This window comes from Haemorhous mexicanus, chromosome 1, assembly GCF_027477595.1.
Source record: "Haemorhous mexicanus isolate bHaeMex1 chromosome 1, bHaeMex1.pri, whole genome shotgun sequence".
Taxonomy (NCBI): domain Eukaryota; kingdom Metazoa; phylum Chordata; class Aves; order Passeriformes; family Fringillidae; genus Haemorhous; species Haemorhous mexicanus.
In genome coordinates this window covers 7,642,584-7,664,084 of record NC_082341.1, presented here as the reverse complement: position 1 = coordinate 7,664,084, position 21,501 = coordinate 7,642,584, and the positions used below count along the sequence as shown (strand labels likewise).

Sequence of the window (21,501 nt, the reverse complement as noted above, 5' to 3'; positions counted from 1 at the left end):
TGCTACTTCTAAGGAAATAATGTTTTCTCCCCTGTGAGATCACATAAATTGTAGCAGTTCAAATGGCTCTTTTTTACTGCTAAGAAAATGTAGTCCTGCAGGATCAGGGACTCTATGCCAAGGGCATGGTAGAAAATGATGCTGGAGGTGGGAGGAATGCACTGTACCATCAATTCAGTACACTCTGACTTCCAAAGTTCAAAAGAGACTTGGGAGGTGCCATGAGAACAGCTAGGATAAAAAAAAATCTTTTTGCAGAAGAAGACAATTACTTGCTAATAATATAAGACATTGCTTATGTAAAAGGGACAGGAAAAGTCTTAAATGGGTAGGGGAAAAAAAGCAAAATCTCAGCATGCAGGCTGGAAGACTGTATCTGCAAAGGAGATGAGAAAGGAATTAATGCTGCTAAAATTACAGTTCTGACCCAACAGTTCTGGATACTGCTACTGACTCTACTAAAGATTCTGTGCCTGACTTTGAGAAAGCCTCTCTTCTTCTTCAGTGAGCATAAAACAAATTCTGCTCTCTGCAGGCCAGATTCTGCCTCCTCTGTGTGTAAAATAGGACTAAGAAAACTCAGTTTGTCAATTTATACTGCCAGATCTTCATGGCAGGGTCTGATAAGAACCTGACACAATGAGGTTTTGATCTCTGATGCTTCCTGCAATATAAATAACACTAAAACTCGACTCTGGGTCATTTAAATAGCACTCAGTGCATGTCAGATAAAAACCTTTGGAGGTTACCACAAGGTTTGCGATGCTCAGAACCAGGTCAATGGAATGCTGCATTCAAGGTTAATAAGAGAAATTGTGCCTACTCATGTTATGCACTGGCAAACAACAACAAACACTGCCAATACCTAATTTTAGCATCTCACATACAAGGTTGTTCTTAATAGAAAAAGCTAACAGCCCTTAGGAATGACATGAACTTCACTGAGTTCAAGCATCAAGCACTGCATTTTTTTTTTCTCAGTGTATTTTTCAGGCAATGTGCAACATAAATCCTTGCTTGAGACTTGAAAATACTCAACACTGGTCTAGCTGTGCTCCTACTAAAGCCATCCATAAAGTCCTGTTGTCTCTGCTGGCAACAGAGAAAGAGCTTTTGAAACTCTCACCTGTAATCAACAGGAAGAGACTAACCCTACCTTAAGGTTAAGGTTCAAACCTAGGCAGTAGGTTGGGCAATATCAAAGTCAAACCTCAAGGTTCATGAGCTGTAATTCAGCCCCCTGTACATATCTATTGTGCAGAAGTCTAATTATACATCCTACACACTTTCAACTGCCTCAGACACTGCACCAAGTGGTTGGTGCTCACATGTAATGAGGTCTCTTCAATATTTCATTTGATCCTCACTGCATTTGCAGCCCACAATCCCAGCCTGCTCTAGAGGCAGAGTTATCAATTTCCTCACAGTGGTTTCTATGGAGCTCATCACTACAATACATGAAGGCTTCAAATATTCAACACTTTCTTTCCAGAGCACCTCTACGTGGGGAAGGGAAGATGTTATCCCATCACACAGATGGGGAGCTGAGTCAGAGAATGATTAAGGTCAAACATTTTGCTAATTTAGGGTGTTTAATTTCAGATGCCTGAGATCTGATTTTATTCAGAGCAATTATCATAACTTTATATAGTTGAGTATAGCTCCTATCTAGTTCAATTGTAGTTAGAAATGTCTAGCACTTCTGAAAGTCAGAAAAAAAGAAAGTTAAGAATCCAGTCTCTTACTTAACAACTATATCCAGCTGAGCATTGGCAAAAAAAAAAAAAAAAATAAAGGGACAAATGAGGAAGAGCTAAACCTGTGAAAAATCTGGCCAAGGGTATCATTCAGAATGATGTAGAAACTGCAGCTGAAAGGTGTGAAGAACCCCATGACAGCATTTAACCTCCTCAGCTATCAGAATATCTTTCTTGTTCCTTATACTCCATCTGACACCTTCAAGGACTGAGCCTGAAGTCCTAGATAGTAACACATCAGTGCTAGGCTCCAAAAATCACTATTAATATCAAAGATGGCTCTTTTGAAAGTCCTTAAATAAGGCATTTTGGCTTCTTTCAAGCTTCCCAAGATTTGGTTCAAAACTTTTTTGGATAGGAGAGGTTGGTTTTGAGTGGGTATTTTCACTTAGATATATGTCAGCATTTATTGCTTAATGATATGTGGACATAATGAAAATAAAAGTAGTATTTTGAGTTGTTCATTAAAGAGCTATCTTACTTCTTTGAAAATACTTCTTAAAAACAGCATTTATTGGAGTTAATCAAGGGCCAGAATCCTTTTCTTTTGCCAAATACAGGGCTGTCCAGCCAGCCCCATACCACTAACATTGCCAGAGCCAAAGGGAAGGGGAAAGACCACTTGGAGTATTTCAGGACAGAAAATATCTTTAGCTTCAGATGCAGAATTTCCAGAAAGAACAAGAAGCAGAGGGTGATGATGATTTATTTAACTAGTCACTTCTCCTCATCCCCACATATATATTTTTAACACATCACATCTATTTTCAAGGGAAAGCTCCCTCTCCTCCAGCCTCCACATTTTCTCTAGGTCCTCTTGCCCTCATTAGTTGTAGCTTAGAGAAAATGCTGTCACTTTGCCATGCTATGAAAAGCAGAAAGAGAGGAATTTCAGGGATTTTCCTGAAAGCCTCATCATATTTCTTTTCTCATGGCCACAGAACCATCAGTCTAGGGGAACAGCTAAAAGCAGCTCTGTCCACCTGTCCCTCATGCCATTCCTATTTGCCCACTAAGGAATGACATATACTCTGCTGCTCAAGGGAAGCAAACACCTTTGCAGATTATAAAATAACTCCTTTCACTGGCAGTGACAGGAGACACTGAATTTCCTGGGAGAAAGGCTGATTCACTGAAGAAAGCACTGAAGGCATGGGAGGCAAGGGTCTGAGACAGGGCTGGACCATCAATTTGTGCCTCTGTCCTCTCCCTGTGGAAGGAGAAGCAGGAATCAAAGGTAAGAGTGCAGCCTCTCACAGTTAGGAGGACTAAGCAGACAGCCAAAAGAGTCTGTTCAGGCTTCATGAGCTATGCCAGCATCCCAGCCACTGAGGTTAAATTCATGAACAGCTGTGAGGCACTCAGCACTGGAGGAGGCAATATCAGTGCACCCAACAGGCACTTCTGGGGCTCATTTTATTCTGTCACTGCAAAGCACTGAGCCACAGCCCTTGGATATTTTTTTGACACAAAGCAGCAGATATAATGAAATTCTTCTTCCTTCAGGAACAAATAACCAACCACTTCAAATTTAGAACCATCTGTAGGGGAAAGGCACTATTATCTACTATTTTTTGAGAGTGGTGCACCAGTCTGCTTTTATTTCCCTGGTCAGTTATTACTTAGGCCAGTAGAAATCCAGTGAAAGCTGGAAAATGATGCATCTCCGAGGGGACAGATAGTGCCTAACACCTTTCTGGAAGCATTTTAGATTTCTAACAGTGATTTCTTGCTCTCAGGTTCAGAGTTCATTGAATGCTGCCAGGAATGAGGATTCATTTGGTGATTTTCATCATGGGTTGTATGTCTGTGTGTGCACACATGAGGATATATAATCAGTGTGCACATCTTCTCCTGATGGACTATTCATATCCATGGATGTTTACTACAGTCTGGCTTAGGAGGAGATTCTTTAAAAGACTGTCAAACCCCTTGAAGTGCCCATAAAGATCCAAACACCCAAGTGTGCCTGATCTCATTTGTAAGAATCCAAACATGAGTAGTGGAATGAATGGATGAATAAATCATTGTTAACATTCTCAAAATGCCTAAGCAATGTAGGACATGCCTACAAACTGCCTGAAGCCAGTGCTGACCCAAAGTGTTTGTCCCCACAGCACTGATCATCACTGCAATTCGTGGGCTTGGAGCCTGAAATGCAGGAGTAACACAGCCCTGGGCAACCCACTTCATTCTTGTTTTAATCTTCCCCTTCTGCCAAGTGTGGGTAATGCAGTTTACCTACATCACTGAGATGTCAGAAAGAATATTTTTGAAAGCAATTCATAGACATAAAGCATGAAGGATGTGTTAGGTATTACTAGTATTAGATGTGGAGAGAGCCATTTTAGCAACACACATCTTTCTGCAAGGAAGATATGTTTAAATAACATAACCCTATAATTAAAATTGATTTTCATTAATAATGTAAACAGTTATTGTAGAGCATCTCCTGAGGTCTGAGATCTTTCAGAGTCTGTTATATTCCAACTAAAAAAAAAAAAAAATCATATTCTATAACTAAAATGACAATTCAGCTCCATTATTAACTCTTGGATGCAAAGGAAAAGACAAAAACTCAACAGGGCTATCTAATGCTCTAAAATCTGAGAAACTGCTGCCTTTTCCTTCTTAATGCTGTCCAAAAGACCACCCTCAGTTTCCTGAACTAAATGCCATAATTTGACTACACAGGAGTTCAAATGTGTTTGTTTCAAGTCTGCTATTTTTCAGATGTTTTCAAAAGAAAACGGAGGGGAAAATAAATGACCAGTAATGACAGAAAGCTTTTAAAAAAACATCCTTTTTAATAAGCAAGAAAACTGAGCCTTCAAAGCCCATGCATAAGCACCTGCATAATTGGCTGGGCTTTCAAGAGCACTGAGCTTTCAGTGGTCCCCAGTGAGACCAACAATAGCTTTTGGATGCTCAACAATTTATCACGACTCAACAATTTCTCCCCTGGGCATCATTTACCAACAATGTGGCTACAGAAAGTGGAGACAGTTGAGACTGACATTTTTGGCTGGACTTGGAAAATTAACTGTATTAGGCTCCCTGAAAACAATAATTCCACTTATTTTCTTCCTGGATCTTACAGCAATAATAGAAAAAAAAAAAAAAAAAAAAAAAAGCAAACCAGACTTAATTTAAATGAGCACTGCACACTAGGACTCAAATGCAAATGCTGTATCACGCTGGTAAAGGTTACGTAAAGTAATGATTAATTAGTCTTCTTCCCTGCTCAGGTTTTGGTTGTCTGTCAACAAAAGGCAGTAGATGATTGCCTGGCTAAAATAGGCATTATTTTCAGCTCTCTAATATCCCTGAAAAGCAAGCAGCAGTTCAATTTGCCAGCAATAATTTATTGTGTAGAATTAAAATTCTGCAAGCAGTCTCTTCTCATCTGTTACTTTCAACATCTCCCACAACTATTTGATTTTCTTCCTGGGTTTTCATGTTAACTGGTCATCTTCTGCCAAATCCCAGCTAGCTAAATAAGTCCCTGAAGCTTGTTGAGTAGCTCTAGCTGTGTTTTATGCATGCAGAGTGCATTTCACAACAAACAGAATCACATCATTCGGCAGCATGACCAAGACACAACTCAGGAGGACATTTGTCCCAAATGCTCTAAAAAAATAAATAAAAAAAAAAAAGGAGCTCCCCCAGCTTATTAAAAGCTAAATAATGTGGCCAGAGTTTGAAGCATTGCCCAAATGACAAAAAGAGTAAGTGGCTAGCAGACAGTGAAATCTGCTGCTAAAAATGGACGGGAGCCTTCTGTGGCACCCTGAGCCATCTGCCTGTGCCTGAGCAGGATGCTGCAGCCAGGGAATGGGAAACAACAGAACCTCCAGAGCCCTCTGCACACACCTCCCAGGCACTGAGAGGGGATCTGGGAGACCAGCAACAGCAGCATCTGATTCTGCAAAAATCACTCTTCCTTTAAATCCGTAATTCCTGCAGACAAGGGTCACAGGTGGATTTTATTTATTTATTTGTCTATTTTTTCATATTAAAGAAAGCTCCTAGTCTTCTCTCGTTCACTGAAATTCCACAAAATGGACAGGAGTGATTTTTATCAGTCTTGAGCTGACAGTCTGGCTTGCTACAAATTTTTTTGAGTATCCTCTCCTCCTTCACAGAATGTGAAAGCAAAAGGGTAATGTAATGATAGGTCATATTTGCAAAGACAATCAGCACAAATGGATAAGTGAAAGCCACATTTTCTTCAGACAGATCTTCACTTTTGCATACTGCCAACACAACAAGTCTTGAAGAATCCCTTAACTGAAGCTGATCTATTCTTGATTTAGCTGTTTTATCTGTGTTGATGAATACTACACAAAATGCAGTTCAAGTGATTTTTGGCATGGGAGCCAAGAACTAATCATAATTGAAGGTTTCTATGATTGAAAGAAACTCTACAGAAACTGTCAAGGCAATGAAAAGTAATGAAGTATAAACATCTGAGTGTCACCTCAATTCAGTCTCCTTGGAGCAACTGTCATCTCTTGTTTTAACAGCAGTTTCAGCAATAAAAATAGATAAAAGTTATGCATTACACCTGACAAGCAGCAAACCACACATAAAAGTACAAACAGTGTTTGGTGAGTAGCTCACAACAAGTGAATTCCTGATTTTTTCTCTTTAAACAGCATAAGCCATTACTCAAGAAATGGGCCAAGGAAAATAAAACAAAGGCTCAGTGGATATTGGAGGCTGTGTTTCTCGAAACCCATAGGCATTTGTGAGGAAAAATGGAAGTGCCTGGTCAGAACTGAAGGAAAAATAATCTGGAAGATGGTTTGTAAAATGTGGATCACAGTCTCCCTGAACAGTGACTCCACAGAGAAGCACACTCATGTAGATTCATTATAATCTCTCATTAATTTCTTCCCCAAACCTCTGCTACATCTATTCTTCTGCTCTGTGGGACTATGCACAATTTGTGTACTACAGCAGACCTTGCTGTAGCAACTTCTAAGAAAGAATTGATTCTTTCTCCGACATTTTTCATAGAGGCCAAAGAAAAGTGACAAAAAAAGCTATTTGTGAAACAAAAGCAAAGAGAAATAAGCTCCACTTGCAGAAAGAGGACTAGAAGTAGCATGAGCACAGACTATCCCAACAGGATTCATTTAGGATTATATTTTTAGCCTCAAGTACATACTTTATTTCTCATGTGTATTTTACATGGCCTGTTGAGCTCAATTACTTCATGTCTTTGTGTACATAGAACAGTATTTCCAGAATGCTTTATTGCAGAAATAGCAACCAGCCAAGCCCTCTTTACTTTCCTAGAGCAAGATGGGAAAGAGATTTATGACGTTAATTGTGTGTGCGGGGGTGTAATTAACTCCAGTTGTTTCAAAGTGGGAAAAAGTTTCAGTTTTCAGATATCTTAAAGAATAGAGCATAGACCCAGAAGTTTATTGCACACTTGGGCAGCAGAAACATTTTTAGAACAATGAGATTTTTTTTTGATTTGGTAATTCGTCATCCCGTTAAATCTGATTTCATTCTTTTTTGGTTTTACACTTTAATGTAGACACACACAAATTCTTAGGTAAAACGAGATTTATGGTTCAAACATCCTCAGTATGGAACCATAGAAGGGTTCTATATGGAATGGTTTGGATTGGAAGGGATTTAGGACTAGACCATCTCATTCCAACCTGCTGCTGTGGTCAAGGACACCTTCCACTAGACCAGGTTGCTCCAAGCTCCATCCAACCTGGCCTTTAACACTTCCAGGGATGGGACAGCCACAGCTTCTCTGGGCAGCCTCTTTCAAAGCCTCACCATGCTCACAGTAAAGACTTTGTTTCTAATATCTAACCCTATTCTTTCAGTTTAAAGCCATTATCCCTTGTCCCATCACTACATGCACCTATAGAAAGCCCCTCTCCAGCTCTCTCATAGCCCCATTTAGGCACTGGAAGGTTTTCTAAGGTCTCTCCAGAGTCTTCTCTTCTGCAGGGTTAACAACCCCAACTCTCTCAGCCATAGGAGAGGTGCTCCAGCCCTCCAACCACCTCTGTCCTTCTTCCATCAGGGACCCCAGAGCTGAACACGGTGCTCCAGGTGGGCATCACCAGAGCAGAGTGAAAGGGGACAATCACCTCCTTCCACCTGTTGGCCACGTTTCTGGTGATGCAGCCCAGGATGTGGTTGGGTTTCTGGGCTGCCAGTTTATTGCATTTGCATTTCTCCCAGACGAAGGAAGGATTGATGAATCTGACTCCACTTCTCAGAAGGCTAATTTATTACTTTATGATGCTATATTATATTAAAGAATTCTATACTAAACTATACTAAAGAATACAGAAAGGATACTTACAAAAGACTAAAAAGATGATAATGAAAACTCATTACTCTCTCCAGAGTCCCAACACAGCTTGGCCCTGATTGGCCAAAGAGTCAAAACAACTCACAGCAGAATCCAATGAAACAATCACTTGTGGGTAAACAATCTCCAAACACATTTCACATGAGCAAAACAGAGGAGAAGCAAATGAGATCATAATTGCTTTCATTTTTCTCTGAGGCTTCTCAGCTTCCCAGGAGAAAAATCCTGGGTGAAGAGGTTTTTCAGAAAATGTGAATATGACACCAGCTCATGTTGAGCTTCTCATCTGCCAACACCCTCAGGTTTTTTTCCCCAGGGCTGCTCTCAAAGTCACCTGTCCCTCCCCCTCCTTTGAATCCCGAGCCACAAACTTTTAGCCAGCTCCCCACCCATCCCCAGGCAGAGCTCCATGGAGATTTGAAAGGTTTCCCCAATATATTTTGAGTTGGATGATTTAATGGGAATATCCTTGCACAAATGAACTGCATTCTACAGAAAAACAGCTATGCATCATAGTTTCAAACAGCTGTAATTTACAGCAGAGAGATCACTGAAGACTTAAAACCTGGGCTTAGCCTGTGACAGGGGCTGTGTGCTATTGATCACCAGAGTCTCTCCAGAATTCACAGCAGGATGCTGAAGAACAAAAAAAAAAAAAAAAAAAAAAAAAGAAAAGAAATTGCTCCCTTTTGGCATGACAGACAAGATGACAATTTATTTACTGATAACACTGATTTACTACCCAGGTGCTAAGAGCATTATAACTGAATGGAGAAGGTCTAAAATTTGAAGGGGATTGCAAGAATTTCCGGAACATAGAGGAATTCATAAGAAGCACACTACCTAGAATGGAGGTTTGGCAGGAAACTACGTGGTCCCCAAGTTCATTCTAGTTACCTCCCACCTCAAGGTCAGGAGAACACCAATGTGGACAGTGTCTCCTTACAAGCAAGAGGATGGGAGCCAATGGGTGATAAAATAAATCTTCTGAAACAAATAATGAGGAAACCAGACCCACAACCTTATTCCAATGTGTATACAAGGCCTAATTTATATTGTGGTCCTAATCCTGAAGTCCATTCTCAGACAGAGAGAATGAGACAGAATCCATCAGATTTCCACACCTCTGAGGACCTAAGAGAAATCTGATTTCTGGAAGAAGCACTTCTCTCTACCATGATAGAACAGTACAGAGAACTGTTTATAATACCAGACATTTTTATAATAAAAGCCACATGAAAACAGATGGAGCCAGCTGAAATAAGACTGCTAGTTACAGGCTTGTTGCTCTTGTAGATTAAAAGCCTCAATTTTCTTCATAAGGGTTTTCAAGATAGTAAAAGGTGGTATAGGGACCAGCTCGTGGTTTGATGAAGTCAGCAGATTTATTCTCATTGTAGACACTCATGCAAAACATCTCAAATTTCAGATAAATACACTTTCCAAAATTTCTTTTAGTTCTGTTTTACACATGGGTGCTCTGCCATCCTACAGCCAAGTACCAACACTGAATTCCTTAACACATTTGAGGGAAAGATGCCTCATACACAACAACTCAGTCTTGTAGTCTCCCAGATGGGCTTTGGAAAGCCCAGTTTGTAAACAAGGCACAAAACCAAAAGAAGACATCATCTATTTACTTATTATCACCCCCAGAGGTGGGAAGGCAACATTTCTCAAGCAGAGGAGAAGTAACTGAGGTTAGCTGGTCCTGCCAAGAGATACTGAGTTGGACAAGCAAGCACTAAATACCCTCAGCAACCAAAGTCAAAGCATTTCTCAATCAATATAATCTCCCTAATGCATAAACTTTATGTGCTAAGTACTTTCCAGGGCTGTTCCAATCAATTTCTCCTTGGATTTTTCTGTCCCATATTTTTACAACTGCTCTTTATCTGGCTTGTTTAGCTTGTTGGAATAAAACTTGTAATTATACCAGGACTTGCAATGGCAAAGTCAACCACCAATATAATCCATGTAAAACCATGTGTTGTACCTTAAGAGGAAAATACCATGGAAAATAAATCAATTTAATGCAACTGCACCCTCCAATGATTAAGCTTACGAAGATTAATCTCAAATCCTTGTTAGAATCAATGGATCAGCATTCTCAGCAGTGTTTGTAAATTAACTTTTAAATCACAGATATTGGGACATGAAAACTAGAAAAGGAAGGTTGTTAGTATATTAGATTCAACTAAACGTTGACATACCAGGGATTTTTAAGAAGAAGCAAAGTTGAAATACAAATTTCCTGCTTTGAGGACTAGTCAAGTCTTATTCCACTCACTGCAATAACATCTGCAGAATATCAAATTTAGGTAATAAAAAAGAAGTTTTGTGATGCTTCCCCACCTTGAGCAATTGCTGTTTTTTCTCTAACACCACTCTATCTCAGAGTAATAACAACCATGACGTTTTTCCTTACTACATCCTTCAAGCAATACCATCTGATTTTCCATGTATCAACCTCTTCTCTCTCATTTTTATGGCCTAAGGTGCAATGTGTTTTTCCTGTCCATCCTCGAGTTTCTTTCTGTCAGTAGGCACAAAATGCTGCAAGTGCATTTGAAAATAATCTGTTTACTCCTGGCCATGAGAACAAAGACATGAAAGTGTGAGGCTCTCAAAACACTTAAACACAGTTACAACTTAATGTACCATTTGTTCTTTCCAACAACCACATTAAGATTAAGTATCAGACCCCTTTCAACCCAACACAAAAAGAGTTGAGAGGTTGGTGTGTGATTAAGCTAAATTAATGACCCAAAATGCATTCCACATAATATGCTATTATATGTTTATTACAGTATCTCTGACAGTCTAAATTAACAATAAATTAAAGTCTAAGTTGTGATCTCACTTTTGACAATATCTTACTACAACTAAGTCTTAAATATCTGCATGTAACTATTTGGCCACAGACATAACCAAAGGTAATGGAGTCAAAAACTGCAGACTAATTGCTTCAGATGAAGCCTTATTATCTCTCTAATTTCAAGCTCAGCAGCAGTTAAGCAGCAATATAAACTACTTTAGCCAAAGCATTGAGAAACTTTATGTAAAATTTACTTTTATTTCATATGTCATATGATGTTATAAACAATAAAAGGAACAACCATTTGTTTTCAGACCGAAAAGGGATGTTAAGCTGAAGGGTAAAAAAAACCCCAACAAAACAACAATTCAGCCTCCAGATCTGCTTGGTTTTGCTATTTCATTCAAACTCATCCTCTTCCCCTTTCTAATGGCTCTTTGCATGTTTTTTTTTTTAACTTGTAAGCTCAGCTTGACTCTTCATAAGTGTTTCCTTCAGTCTCTCTCACCCTCCTGCACCATGAGACACACCCAGGGCTTGGTTCCCTGCTCAGCTTAGACTTGTGTACTTATGGAGGTGCAACGAGGGCACAAGGCTTTGGCACCCTGGGGTGGGTGGTGGGTGCCCACCAAAGGGCTGAAAGGGACACACCAAGCTTGAGGGAGCAGCAGAGAGATGATGTCTGGATGCTCCTGCTCCCTTGGTGACCCTCCAGGATCCCACCACTGCCTCTTCTCCACCCAGCCCTCACCAGCTCTAACAAAACTGGTCCATCCTCTGCCCATGATTTTCTGTATTTCAGCTTGTTCAAGGTGCTTGTTTGAGACAGGGAAATGCTCCTCCCTCACCAGCAGAGCAAGGAGGTTGTCCCATCCTTTCACCAGCCCCTCCTGCCAAGGCCATTAGCCCAGAGGCACAGCCCCAGGTGCTGGCACTGCAGGGCCATTTGACAAGACAAGATCCCAAAGCAGAGCCTCTCTTATGCCTCTGTGAGCAGATGCTGTTCAGCAGTCTAGGGCAAAACCCTCTCTGAGAAATTATGGTCTATCTGCACTTTTCACCTGCAATTTCTTTCACAAAATTGTATCTCATAATAGTAATACCTACATTTCTTGCCACTGACCATTTATCATGCAGACAGCACACAGGTTGTCTCTCAACAAAAAGCTTCAGCCCAGCAGCAGTAAGGGCAGAGGCAAGCAGGGCACTCAGGGATGAGGAGTACAAGGGAAAATGAGAGAAGCAGAGCCCTTTCCCTGAGCAAGAGGGGCATGATCTTGGTCATTTTTCTCCCTTTTGTTGCTTTGGGAATCTTTTTCCCTGGCAAAGACAGCTGCTGCCTTTTCCCCACCACAGCCCTCAAACAGAAAAGCAGGCCATGTCTCTGGTTACTGTGCTATTTAAGTACTTGTTTTGAAGGCAGGGTGTTTCTCTCAGGGTATCTGAGAGCTGGCCAAAATAAACCCCTCTTTGCTGCTTTGCTCAAGGCAGGCAGGTGAACAGGGGCCTGAAGCTCCTTCCTCCACAAGCATCTTTCACCACCAAATCCTACTTCTGCTTCTGTAGTTCCCATAACCAGTCCAGGGAGTTGTCACTCTCTAGCCCACTCACCATCTCATCTCTCAGGGATCACAGAAAAGTTAGGGTTGGAAGGGACCTCTGAATATCAGCAGTTTCCTAAATTTTATATAGTAAAGGATTTTGTATAGTGGAGGACTTTCACTAAAGGAGGTGGGAAGTGGCTATGTCCTCTCCATTACCATCACACTTCAGAGCTTCCAGCAACTTCCACAATTTTTTTCAGGGCTTTCTCTCTACACACACCAGACCCTGGGCTCCAGCCTTGGCTCATCCCCTCATCCTGACTTTCAGGAAGATGCTCTCCATCAGCCTGCCCAGCACCAAACTTCAGCTTCTGGCTTCCATTTCTGAAAGGTTTTGGTTTAACTTATGACCACGCATATCCTTGGGTCACCATTCCCCCCATTTCCACTTTCATTTAACCTCTCTGGCTCCCAATTTTACTGCAGTACTTCTTCTGAAAAAAAATATTAATTACTCCTTCTCAGAAAAGGTCCCTGTATGATGCAATGGAGATCTGAAAGATGCATCTCCATCTTACCTTAAAGTAAAAAATTGCTTCAAGTTCCTAAAATCTTAAAATCATGCAATTCTGTGCATTATCTCTCTCTCATTTGCAAGTTTGCTCATAACTGTCTCAAGTCCTGACAGCATTTACCTTTATCTTGATATTTTCTGCTGAAATTCTCATTCATATCTGAACTTTCAGAATGAGTTTTAGCTTTCAGGTTTTCTCCTGTGACCCTTTCCCTACATTCTCCAAACATCAAGAAGTGCATCTCTCTGATATCTCAGGCACTTATGCAGCCTGAGTTACTATGGTGTCTCAGAACTCCATATTTCACATAGCTGTCCTCAGGAGACTCCCAGATATTTTTCCCCCCAGTTTTAGGCAACATGGACTATTTCAGCAGAAGAGAAACTGCTGACTGCCACTAAGCACCCAACACTCTTGCTCAAAGCCACAGTGGATGTCTGCACACAGGAAGGACTAAGTTCCATACTCCACCACTGAATTGTCATTCAAAGCCAACCAATAATCCCACTCAAAATTTGTCATTAAATCAGACATTCATATTAACTTGTCTTTCCATTCTTGACCCCCTTCATTGATTTCAAATAAAGGTGCCCCTCCAAATTTATGTTTAAATAAAGGTTTCAAACTTGCTGTACCCCTCTCACAGTTAGTTCTTCACATCTGCACTTTGAAGGAGTGTGTACAGATTTCCTGGTCCAGTGCTGCTGGCACTCTCTCTGATTCAATTTCATTTACTTAAATCCCACTTAAGGATCAGAGTGGGCAGAACAGAAAGGTGAAAGAAAAGATGAAAGGAAAAAAAAAAAATGGACAAAATATAAAAAAAGGTGAATGTAAAATATACGGAATATACTGTGTTAAAAAATAGACATTACTGAACTCTACATCATTTTAAAAGTGCTGTCTTCTCTCACATCATCCAAAGTGACCACGAGTCACCACAACTTAATGCCTGATAAAGATCACAACGAAGCAGCATTAAAGAACTGAAAGCAGGTGCAACCACTGTTCATTAAATGCCTGTAGCAATGCACAGCACTGCTAATGGACCACAACTGCAATGACACATCAAATTCTGTAAGAGTCTTGTGGCATTCAAACACACCCCCGTGACCCCAGATAAACACTGAACTTCAGAGACAGATTATTCTGCCCTTACCCAACAGGAAAAAAAAAAAAAAGAAAAGAAGATTTAATGGGAAAGAATGCAATACAAGCCACCTCTACCAGGAATGGAGGGAGCAGCAGGACCAAGGACAGTGGCACAGCATATCCCACTTGGTCAAGGTATAAAGAGCATGTAAAATTTACACAATCTTAAGCAGCATCTTGTAGAAATGTATGAACCTCAGAGGCTGTGGCCTTCCAGAGGCCTTCCAGAAGCATTTCCACTTCAGCACTGGATACTGAAAAGGCTTCTCTGCAGTCTCTTGTTTTGAGACTCCAGTTTTACACCAAACAAATTCCTTTCCACCTCTGTCTCCCTCTCTCCATCTCTTGGCTGTCTGCATTCCTTGTGGCAAACTAACAGCTAGAAAAGAGTGCCAGTTTGATGCAACTCCATACAGTGAATACAGTGTTCTAGGGAGTGCTGTTACAGAAATTTAATCTCTTGAGGAATAGATCAGGTACCATTAAGAGAATGGAAAAATGTTCTCTGTGATTCCTGGAGAAAGCCTGTGTTGGGTCTAAAATAAGACTTGTAATTTAAAGAGTTATCAAGAAATAAAAAGTATTCTTTCATATGAATAATTTTATTTTTTAAAAAAATTATGCCCTCAAATGACAAATACTAAATAGTTCCATTAAAACTAAATAAATCTATTATTTTCTATGCAAATCAGAGCTTTCTCCTTTTTCCCTTCTCTTTGGCAGACACCTGCCCAAAGTGGGCATTGCCCCTGATTTCTGCACTGCTGTAATAACCTGAGCCAGAATATTGCAAGGAGAATGAGGGATTCTCACAAGCAGGGCCTCACCTTTGGGATGTGACAGTTTTCAGCTCCAGCCAGGAATGTAGGAGCTCTGCTGTCACAAGTCACTGAGATAACACACTAAATTAGCTCATCTCCCAGGAGACTCACTCCCACCTGTTCAACAGCTCCAGGCCAGGCTCCTTTCAGCCCAGTGCTGGATCTGGGCACCTCAGAGCTATTCTATGGTGCTGTTCCATTCCTCTGCAGGGATTCTGTGCCACTGGGATGCTGCACTGGGGAGTCTGACTGTGCCAGACAATGGCTCTGTGAATCAGAGCTTTCTTGTGAATTCACAGCTCAATCTGCTTACAAACATTCAGTTAAAATGTGGAACTTCAAACCTTGCTAAAAAAGAGAGAGGGTTCAGCAGTGGCTCTTTGTGATCTAGCATACAGCAGAAATATATTGACAAATAAAAGGGCAACGTCCCTTCCCTGCTTCAAAGAGATAAAATTCACAACTTATAATTCACCACTGTACAGCACTGGCTGTTTACAATGTGAAGGGATCTTGCACTCTTTGGACATAATTTGTATTGCTCATGTGCTGAAGGGAGGCTTTGTTGTCACAGAGAATCAGGATTGTTGCATTCTTTCATGCAAAGCGTGTAGAACCAACCAAGACATTTGGTACCCAGGGGCAGTGATTTTCTGGACAGCAGCCAAGTGAGCAGAGAAGATCTGGAAAGATTTTTAAGTCACACCTCAGAGGAAAAAAAATATGCATACAAGAATATCTTTGGATACAGGAGCGTAGCTCACATGAAGTTATATTTGTTTGACTTTTAGTCCTTTTGTTCCTTTCAGAACTGCACTACTGACCAGATCTCTCAGTTGTACACAGCTACCATGCTCTCACTCACATTTCTAGTAGACTCAGAGTACAGAAACTGGCTTCATTTCAGATGATGCTTAGAGAGAAGATGCTGAAGAGCTACTAAGGAACATGCACACCAGTCTGGAATTTGTTTGAAATAATTCCCCTATCAAAAAAATGTATTTGGGACCTCAGTATCATCTCTCTGACTTTCACATGGTGGTACACACTACTTTCAAATGTGAGCACACCCATATTTTTTTAGTTTAATCTACTCTGGGAATGAATTAACAGTACAGGACTCAGCTCACAATGATAGAGAACATTTGCCACCTTGCAGGAAGACAGCAGGGCACACAGGGATTGGCATCCCCTGGTACAGGAATCCTAGAATTGCCTGAATTAAAACAATACAGGAGGAATGTGTGCATAATGCAGCTGAAGTGCACACTTAGCTGCTTATTTGGATAAAGTTACACAAGTAGAGGCACATTTCAGCACAGTATATTACATACTTCAACTGTACTCACTCTTCAAGATACTACAGGCTATTTCTGAGAAGCAGAGTGGCAGGGTAACATTAGCAGCATGAAATAATAATCTTTCCATCATTTTATTCTTGAGTCTGGCCTAGGTTTTCCAAGTAAAATGTGTTCTCTTTCCACTTGAAGACACCACACCTCTTATTTGGAATTCCAGCTGTTCTGTAAAATTCAGAATTGATTACCTTAATGACAGCTAATAGGCAGAACTGTTCTATTGATCTGATTCCACTCCTCCACAGAGCCCACTTCAATAAGGCAGCCCTCAAGCTATTTTGTCTTCTCACTTATTTTTTGGTCTTTTACATGGATTCCATGCAGTCATTAACAACCTTGTCTAGGACACGAGCACATTTCAGAACAGGATCTTGCTCCCCAGAAGCCCTTGACAGTTCTTCTCTGCACAGCAAAAGAAATGAGAACAATCCTTATCCTCAGTGTTCAAATACCCAATTAACCAATCAACCCTTTAAATATGTTTTATAAAAATTGTTCTTTGAGAATCTGTGATCCTGTTATACTTGATATGCTGACTCACTTTTTAAAATATTTAAAAGACTCATTTTAGCATTATGCCTGTTACCACATTTTCATTAAAAAATCAGCCTCCTTATCTTTATATATGACTGCAGAGCTATTTGCATTCCCAAAGGCCATTAAAAGTAGCAAGAACTGGGCTAAACTAAGATAACAAATTTACAGGCTTATGTTAAAACACAGAGATCTTCAGCCTATATAAATAGCTAAAGCTGTTGTCAGAGTACTTGACCTGCTGTTGCTATTTTCTTCCCCTTTTTAATGGAAAAGTGTTTTAATGGCATATCCACACATCCAGCCAACAAACCCCGAGGGGGAGAACAAGATTCTCCAGTCCTCTTGAGCCAGATCCTGAGGCTATCAGTGTCTTTGCCACGCATTCCTGAGCCCTGGGCTGAGCAGGAAGCAGCTGTGCTAATGGTGCACTGCACTGTGTCCAACTCCAACCCTTGGAACAAGAAACCACAGCTGCCTCAGGAGCAGCCAAGTGCACAGAGGCAACCACATCCTGCTCACATCTTGATCAAGCAATCACAACTTGACAGTAACAGACAGCATTACTTATCACTTACAGAATGTTCTCTGTACATGATGTCCAAAAGACTTAGAGTTCAGACCCACGAGACAGATAAGCAAGGAGATAAATGACTGGAATTCTGAGCAGTTTAACTGGCATGGAGGTGAGCAGCATTGCTTATCAGAAAGGAATGGTATGGAAAAATTTTTAATTACCTGAGGAAGAAAGGGATTGCCTGCCTTCAGCAGCTAAAGCAGTGCTTTGCTTATCTCCACATCCCAATCATTTTCTAATTATTATCATTTTTGTAATACAAAAATGATAATAATCTCAAGACAGAACACGACTTCATTTGCATGTAGACACATAAGTCTAAAGTAGATTTTTAAATTTATGCCTGCAAAGATTCTGCAGATGCTTTCAAACTTTCCCCACCCTGTTCCTGCAGTATCTTTTCATGGCCAGCTTCTGTTTGGGTTAGTATGATAGGACACAGCACAGATTTAAGCCAACTGTGACACTTGCTTGCCTCTGGATCCAGGGAATGTCACAGCAAGGAACACAGAAAAGGGATGGACAGAATCTCTTACGACAGCAGCAGCTGCTACTGAAAAAGACTCAGTCCTCTACAGCCAGACCAGCAGTTTGCCTTCAATTTTTCTCCAAGCTACATTTTTCAGTTTCTTGATCACTCTTAAGCAAGGAAAAAAAGCTCAGTAATTCTTGATATGCATAAGCCTGGAAATAGAATTTCAGCTAGAAATAGAATTTGAATAGAGCCTTTTTTCAGTTATGAACAGTAAGGGTTTAGATCTACTTTTGGTGTTGGAAGATAAAAGTGCACTCAAATCAATAGACAGAGATTGGATTCAGCCCCCCGCTGTCAAGCCATTTTACTAATAATGTATTGTGAAAACAATAAAAGAAATGATGGCAGTGAGCAAAGTTGCTCACAGACTCAGACATTAATATTCATCAATATGATTGATATTTATATATTCTTGATATTTCTATTTCATGCTCACACTAGGGCAGAGCTGAGAGAGCACGTACTTCCAGAATATTTAAGTGTACCATTTGGGTATAATTGCAATTCAGCCAGTTATGGAATATACTCAATCAAGATTCTGCATATACTAAAGACCTTTTCTGAGCCTTTGGCACTTCATGTAAGAAGACCAAAGTAGCAAAGACATGGCATACCAACAGCAAAATGGCATTAGACAGGTAAAACTACTTGAAACAAAACCACCCCTGCTTTATAAAAATGCAGCATATACTTCTTGACTTAAAAAAACTCAACACTTTTACACAGCTTTAAGGAGGGGGAAGGGACAGCCCCATAACCTTTGTTCAGAAAAGGCACTTATAAACCCCTGCCTCCCAGAAACACAGGTAGACTCATTTTAACCTGCAGCAAACAGTGACAAAAATATATATTCCAAAAGCATTGAAGAGACAAGAAAAGTCCAACACCTGCAGGGTTAGATGAAGGCATAGTTTCTTAACCCCAAATACCAAAGTTGTTTTCTTCTTGTTTGCTCTGAACCATTGAGCCTGCCTGTTTTGGTCATTGGTAAATGTCACCCTGAAAATGCAGATTATATGATGCTATTTGTGGTGTTTATTGTCTTTCCATGCTCTCTCCTTCCCTAAAATACTGTACCAAGAAAAAAAAAAGAAAAACAGTACGTGAGGCTCTCAGTCTATCACTCCAGGAAGAACTATTTTAAGAATTAATTTGTGCCCTGAGAGATCTGTTTAAATTATCCTCCTGTGCTGTCCTAACCAAAGATTAAAGTGGAGAACTTCCAATGTCTTAAGGAGATGAGGAACAATTGCAGAACTGGAAGGTCTGGGCTCCACCGTGGTGCTCCAGGCACGGGGAGGGGAAGGTGGGGATGAGGAGAAGGGAGATGTTGATCTCCTAAGTGCCCCCAGAGCCCAGCAACCTTCACCAGCCTCAGCTGGAGCTCCGAGATTGCAGCCAGACTTTCCCTTATGCCACCACTTCTTAACTCTGCCCATCCTCTACAGCTGAGGATATATCCCTTTTTTTCTGCCACCCGCTGCTTTTTAGACAGGGAAAGTTTTACTTCATTCCATCCTGGTAAGTGCAGGCAGAGAGGAATATCCTCCAAAATACAGGCTTGACAGAGAAAATGAAATCTTTAACTTTCTACCTCTCCAGAAACACATAAAGCCCCTACCAAGAGAAATAAATTAACCAAGTTCAGATGTGCTGTGGGCACAGCAATTTGCCCCAAAGCCAGTAGGAGTTTTGCCTGCTTGCATCTGCTTTTTGCCCCCCCTGCCATCCCTCTTGCTCATGCACAGCCTGGGCACATGCTGTACCCTGAAGTGTCCCTCCAAGACAACGCCAGGCAAGAAAAATTCACTGAAAGTGCATGACAAAGTCAGAAGCTGAACACGACTTTTACAATTTTATATCTATCTGCAGAGGGGCTTTTAAATACCCTTGCCCCCTTCTTCCAGTGAGAAAGGGCCTCCATCTCAACATACTCCCTCTCCCAGCACAGATGTAAGGAACAAGTTACAGAACAAACCTCTATTGCCTTCAGCAAGAGGTGCAGGCTGTTAAAATTAGCACAATTTCAGCTTTCCCCCCAAGTCTCCACACACACCGAGAAAGCAGACCTTGAACCCAGCTACACAGCACTTCCCTCCTGCCCCTGGCTGGTGACTCAGTTGACAATTTTAAGAACACACACCAAAAAGATATTTTAAAAAAATCATAACCATCATATGAGAAACACAAAGCTACACATTGCAAATCTGTATCTGTTTGAAATTGAGGAAAATAAGCATTACCTGGTCTTGCTGTTGGGCTTGTTTCCCTGATGCATTTTGCTCCTTGGCTGTAGTCATGCTCACCTATTTGTGCCCACTGCAGTGGCAAACAGGATTTTACTCTGTGTGTGTGTGTGTGTGTGTGTAAGCTTGTCTGTGTGTTCAGACATACACGCACACACACAAGCACACACAAAGACTAAAGGGATACGGATGAGTAACTAGTCCATCACTTAATCACCAGCTGAGAAATTTCCCACCCCCACAAAAAGAAATAAATAAAAATGCAATGTAAAAAAGCACTAGTCTGGCTGTCTTCCCCCTTGAGCCTCTAAAATAAAAGCAGAAGCAGGAGCAGAGAGAAGGATGCTGTGGGGGCTTCTTCAATTAGCAACAGCCTCTGCAATCGTCACAGAAACAATGATAACTGCTTGGCAACCAGCAACTGGCAGCTCGGAGCCGGAGGCAGCGATGTGGTCCTCGCTCCCTCCCCACCTCCACGGCGGCCGCCCGCTCCTTGCGCATGCACCGGGCTGCCTGGGCTGGCGGCGCGGCTCGCCGGGCTGTGCGCGGCCGGCACTGCTCCATCCCCCTCCCGGAGCGGCGGCGAGCGGGGCCGCTGCCCCGTCCCGTATCCCCGCGGGGCCGCTGCCCCGTCCCGCATCCCCGCGGGGCCGCTGCCCCGTCCCGCATCCCCGCGGGGCCGCGCACCCGCGGAGTTTCTGGCAGGCGCGCTCTCGTCTTCTCGCAACTTGCGGAGGCTCTGTCAGTGCCCGGCTCTGAAGCAGAGCCGTGCCAAGGGCAGCCCCTGCCAACAGAGCCGTGCCAAGGGCAGCCCCTGCCCAGCAGAGCCGTGCCAAAGGCAGGCTCTCCCCCGCGGCCAGCGCGGCTTCCGAGGACGCTCCGGGGAGCTGCCCCCTCCCTCACTGCCGAAGGGTGAAACGTGGCCCCCAGCCTCCCCCAGCCCCCTCCATGTCCCCGATGTGACGGGGGCCACCGTGCGTGTCTGCTGTGGTGGCTGCCATGTAGGTCACGTTGCAGGGTGACACACGGGCACGCGTTGCCTGCTGCAGCTCTCTCCCTGCAGCTTTTCTGCCACAGCAGAGATCTCTCCGACACATCAGAGCTGTCAAAGGAGCCTCCCGAGCCCGCTCGCCCACCTGGCTGTCAGCGCGGGGTGACACGGGCTGTGCCGAACACGGGGCACAGAGCCAGAGCCACGCTCCGGGAATGAGCCCTCGCATGGGCGGACAAAA

The 21,501-nt window shown here is 42.0% G+C and overlaps 1 protein-coding gene across 4 annotated transcripts in view; it reads right to left on the bottom strand.

Annotated features, from left to right (window-relative positions):
* DPP6 (dipeptidyl peptidase like 6) overlaps window positions 1–21,501 on the bottom strand; it is a 492,894-nt gene that overhangs the window by 232,571 nt on the left and 238,822 nt on the right. The window contains exon 1 of one of the 4 annotated variants that reach the window (XM_059839516.1): window positions 20,267–20,748. The exons of the other annotated variants lie outside the window; for them this stretch is intronic. Within the exon in view, the coding sequence (XP_059695499.1) occupies window positions 20,267–20,323 (57 nt within the window). The 5' untranslated portion in view covers window positions 20,324–20,748. Of the gene's footprint in view, window positions 1–20,266; window positions 20,749–21,501 lie in introns of those variants that run through there. 4 annotated transcript variants of the gene reach the window in all.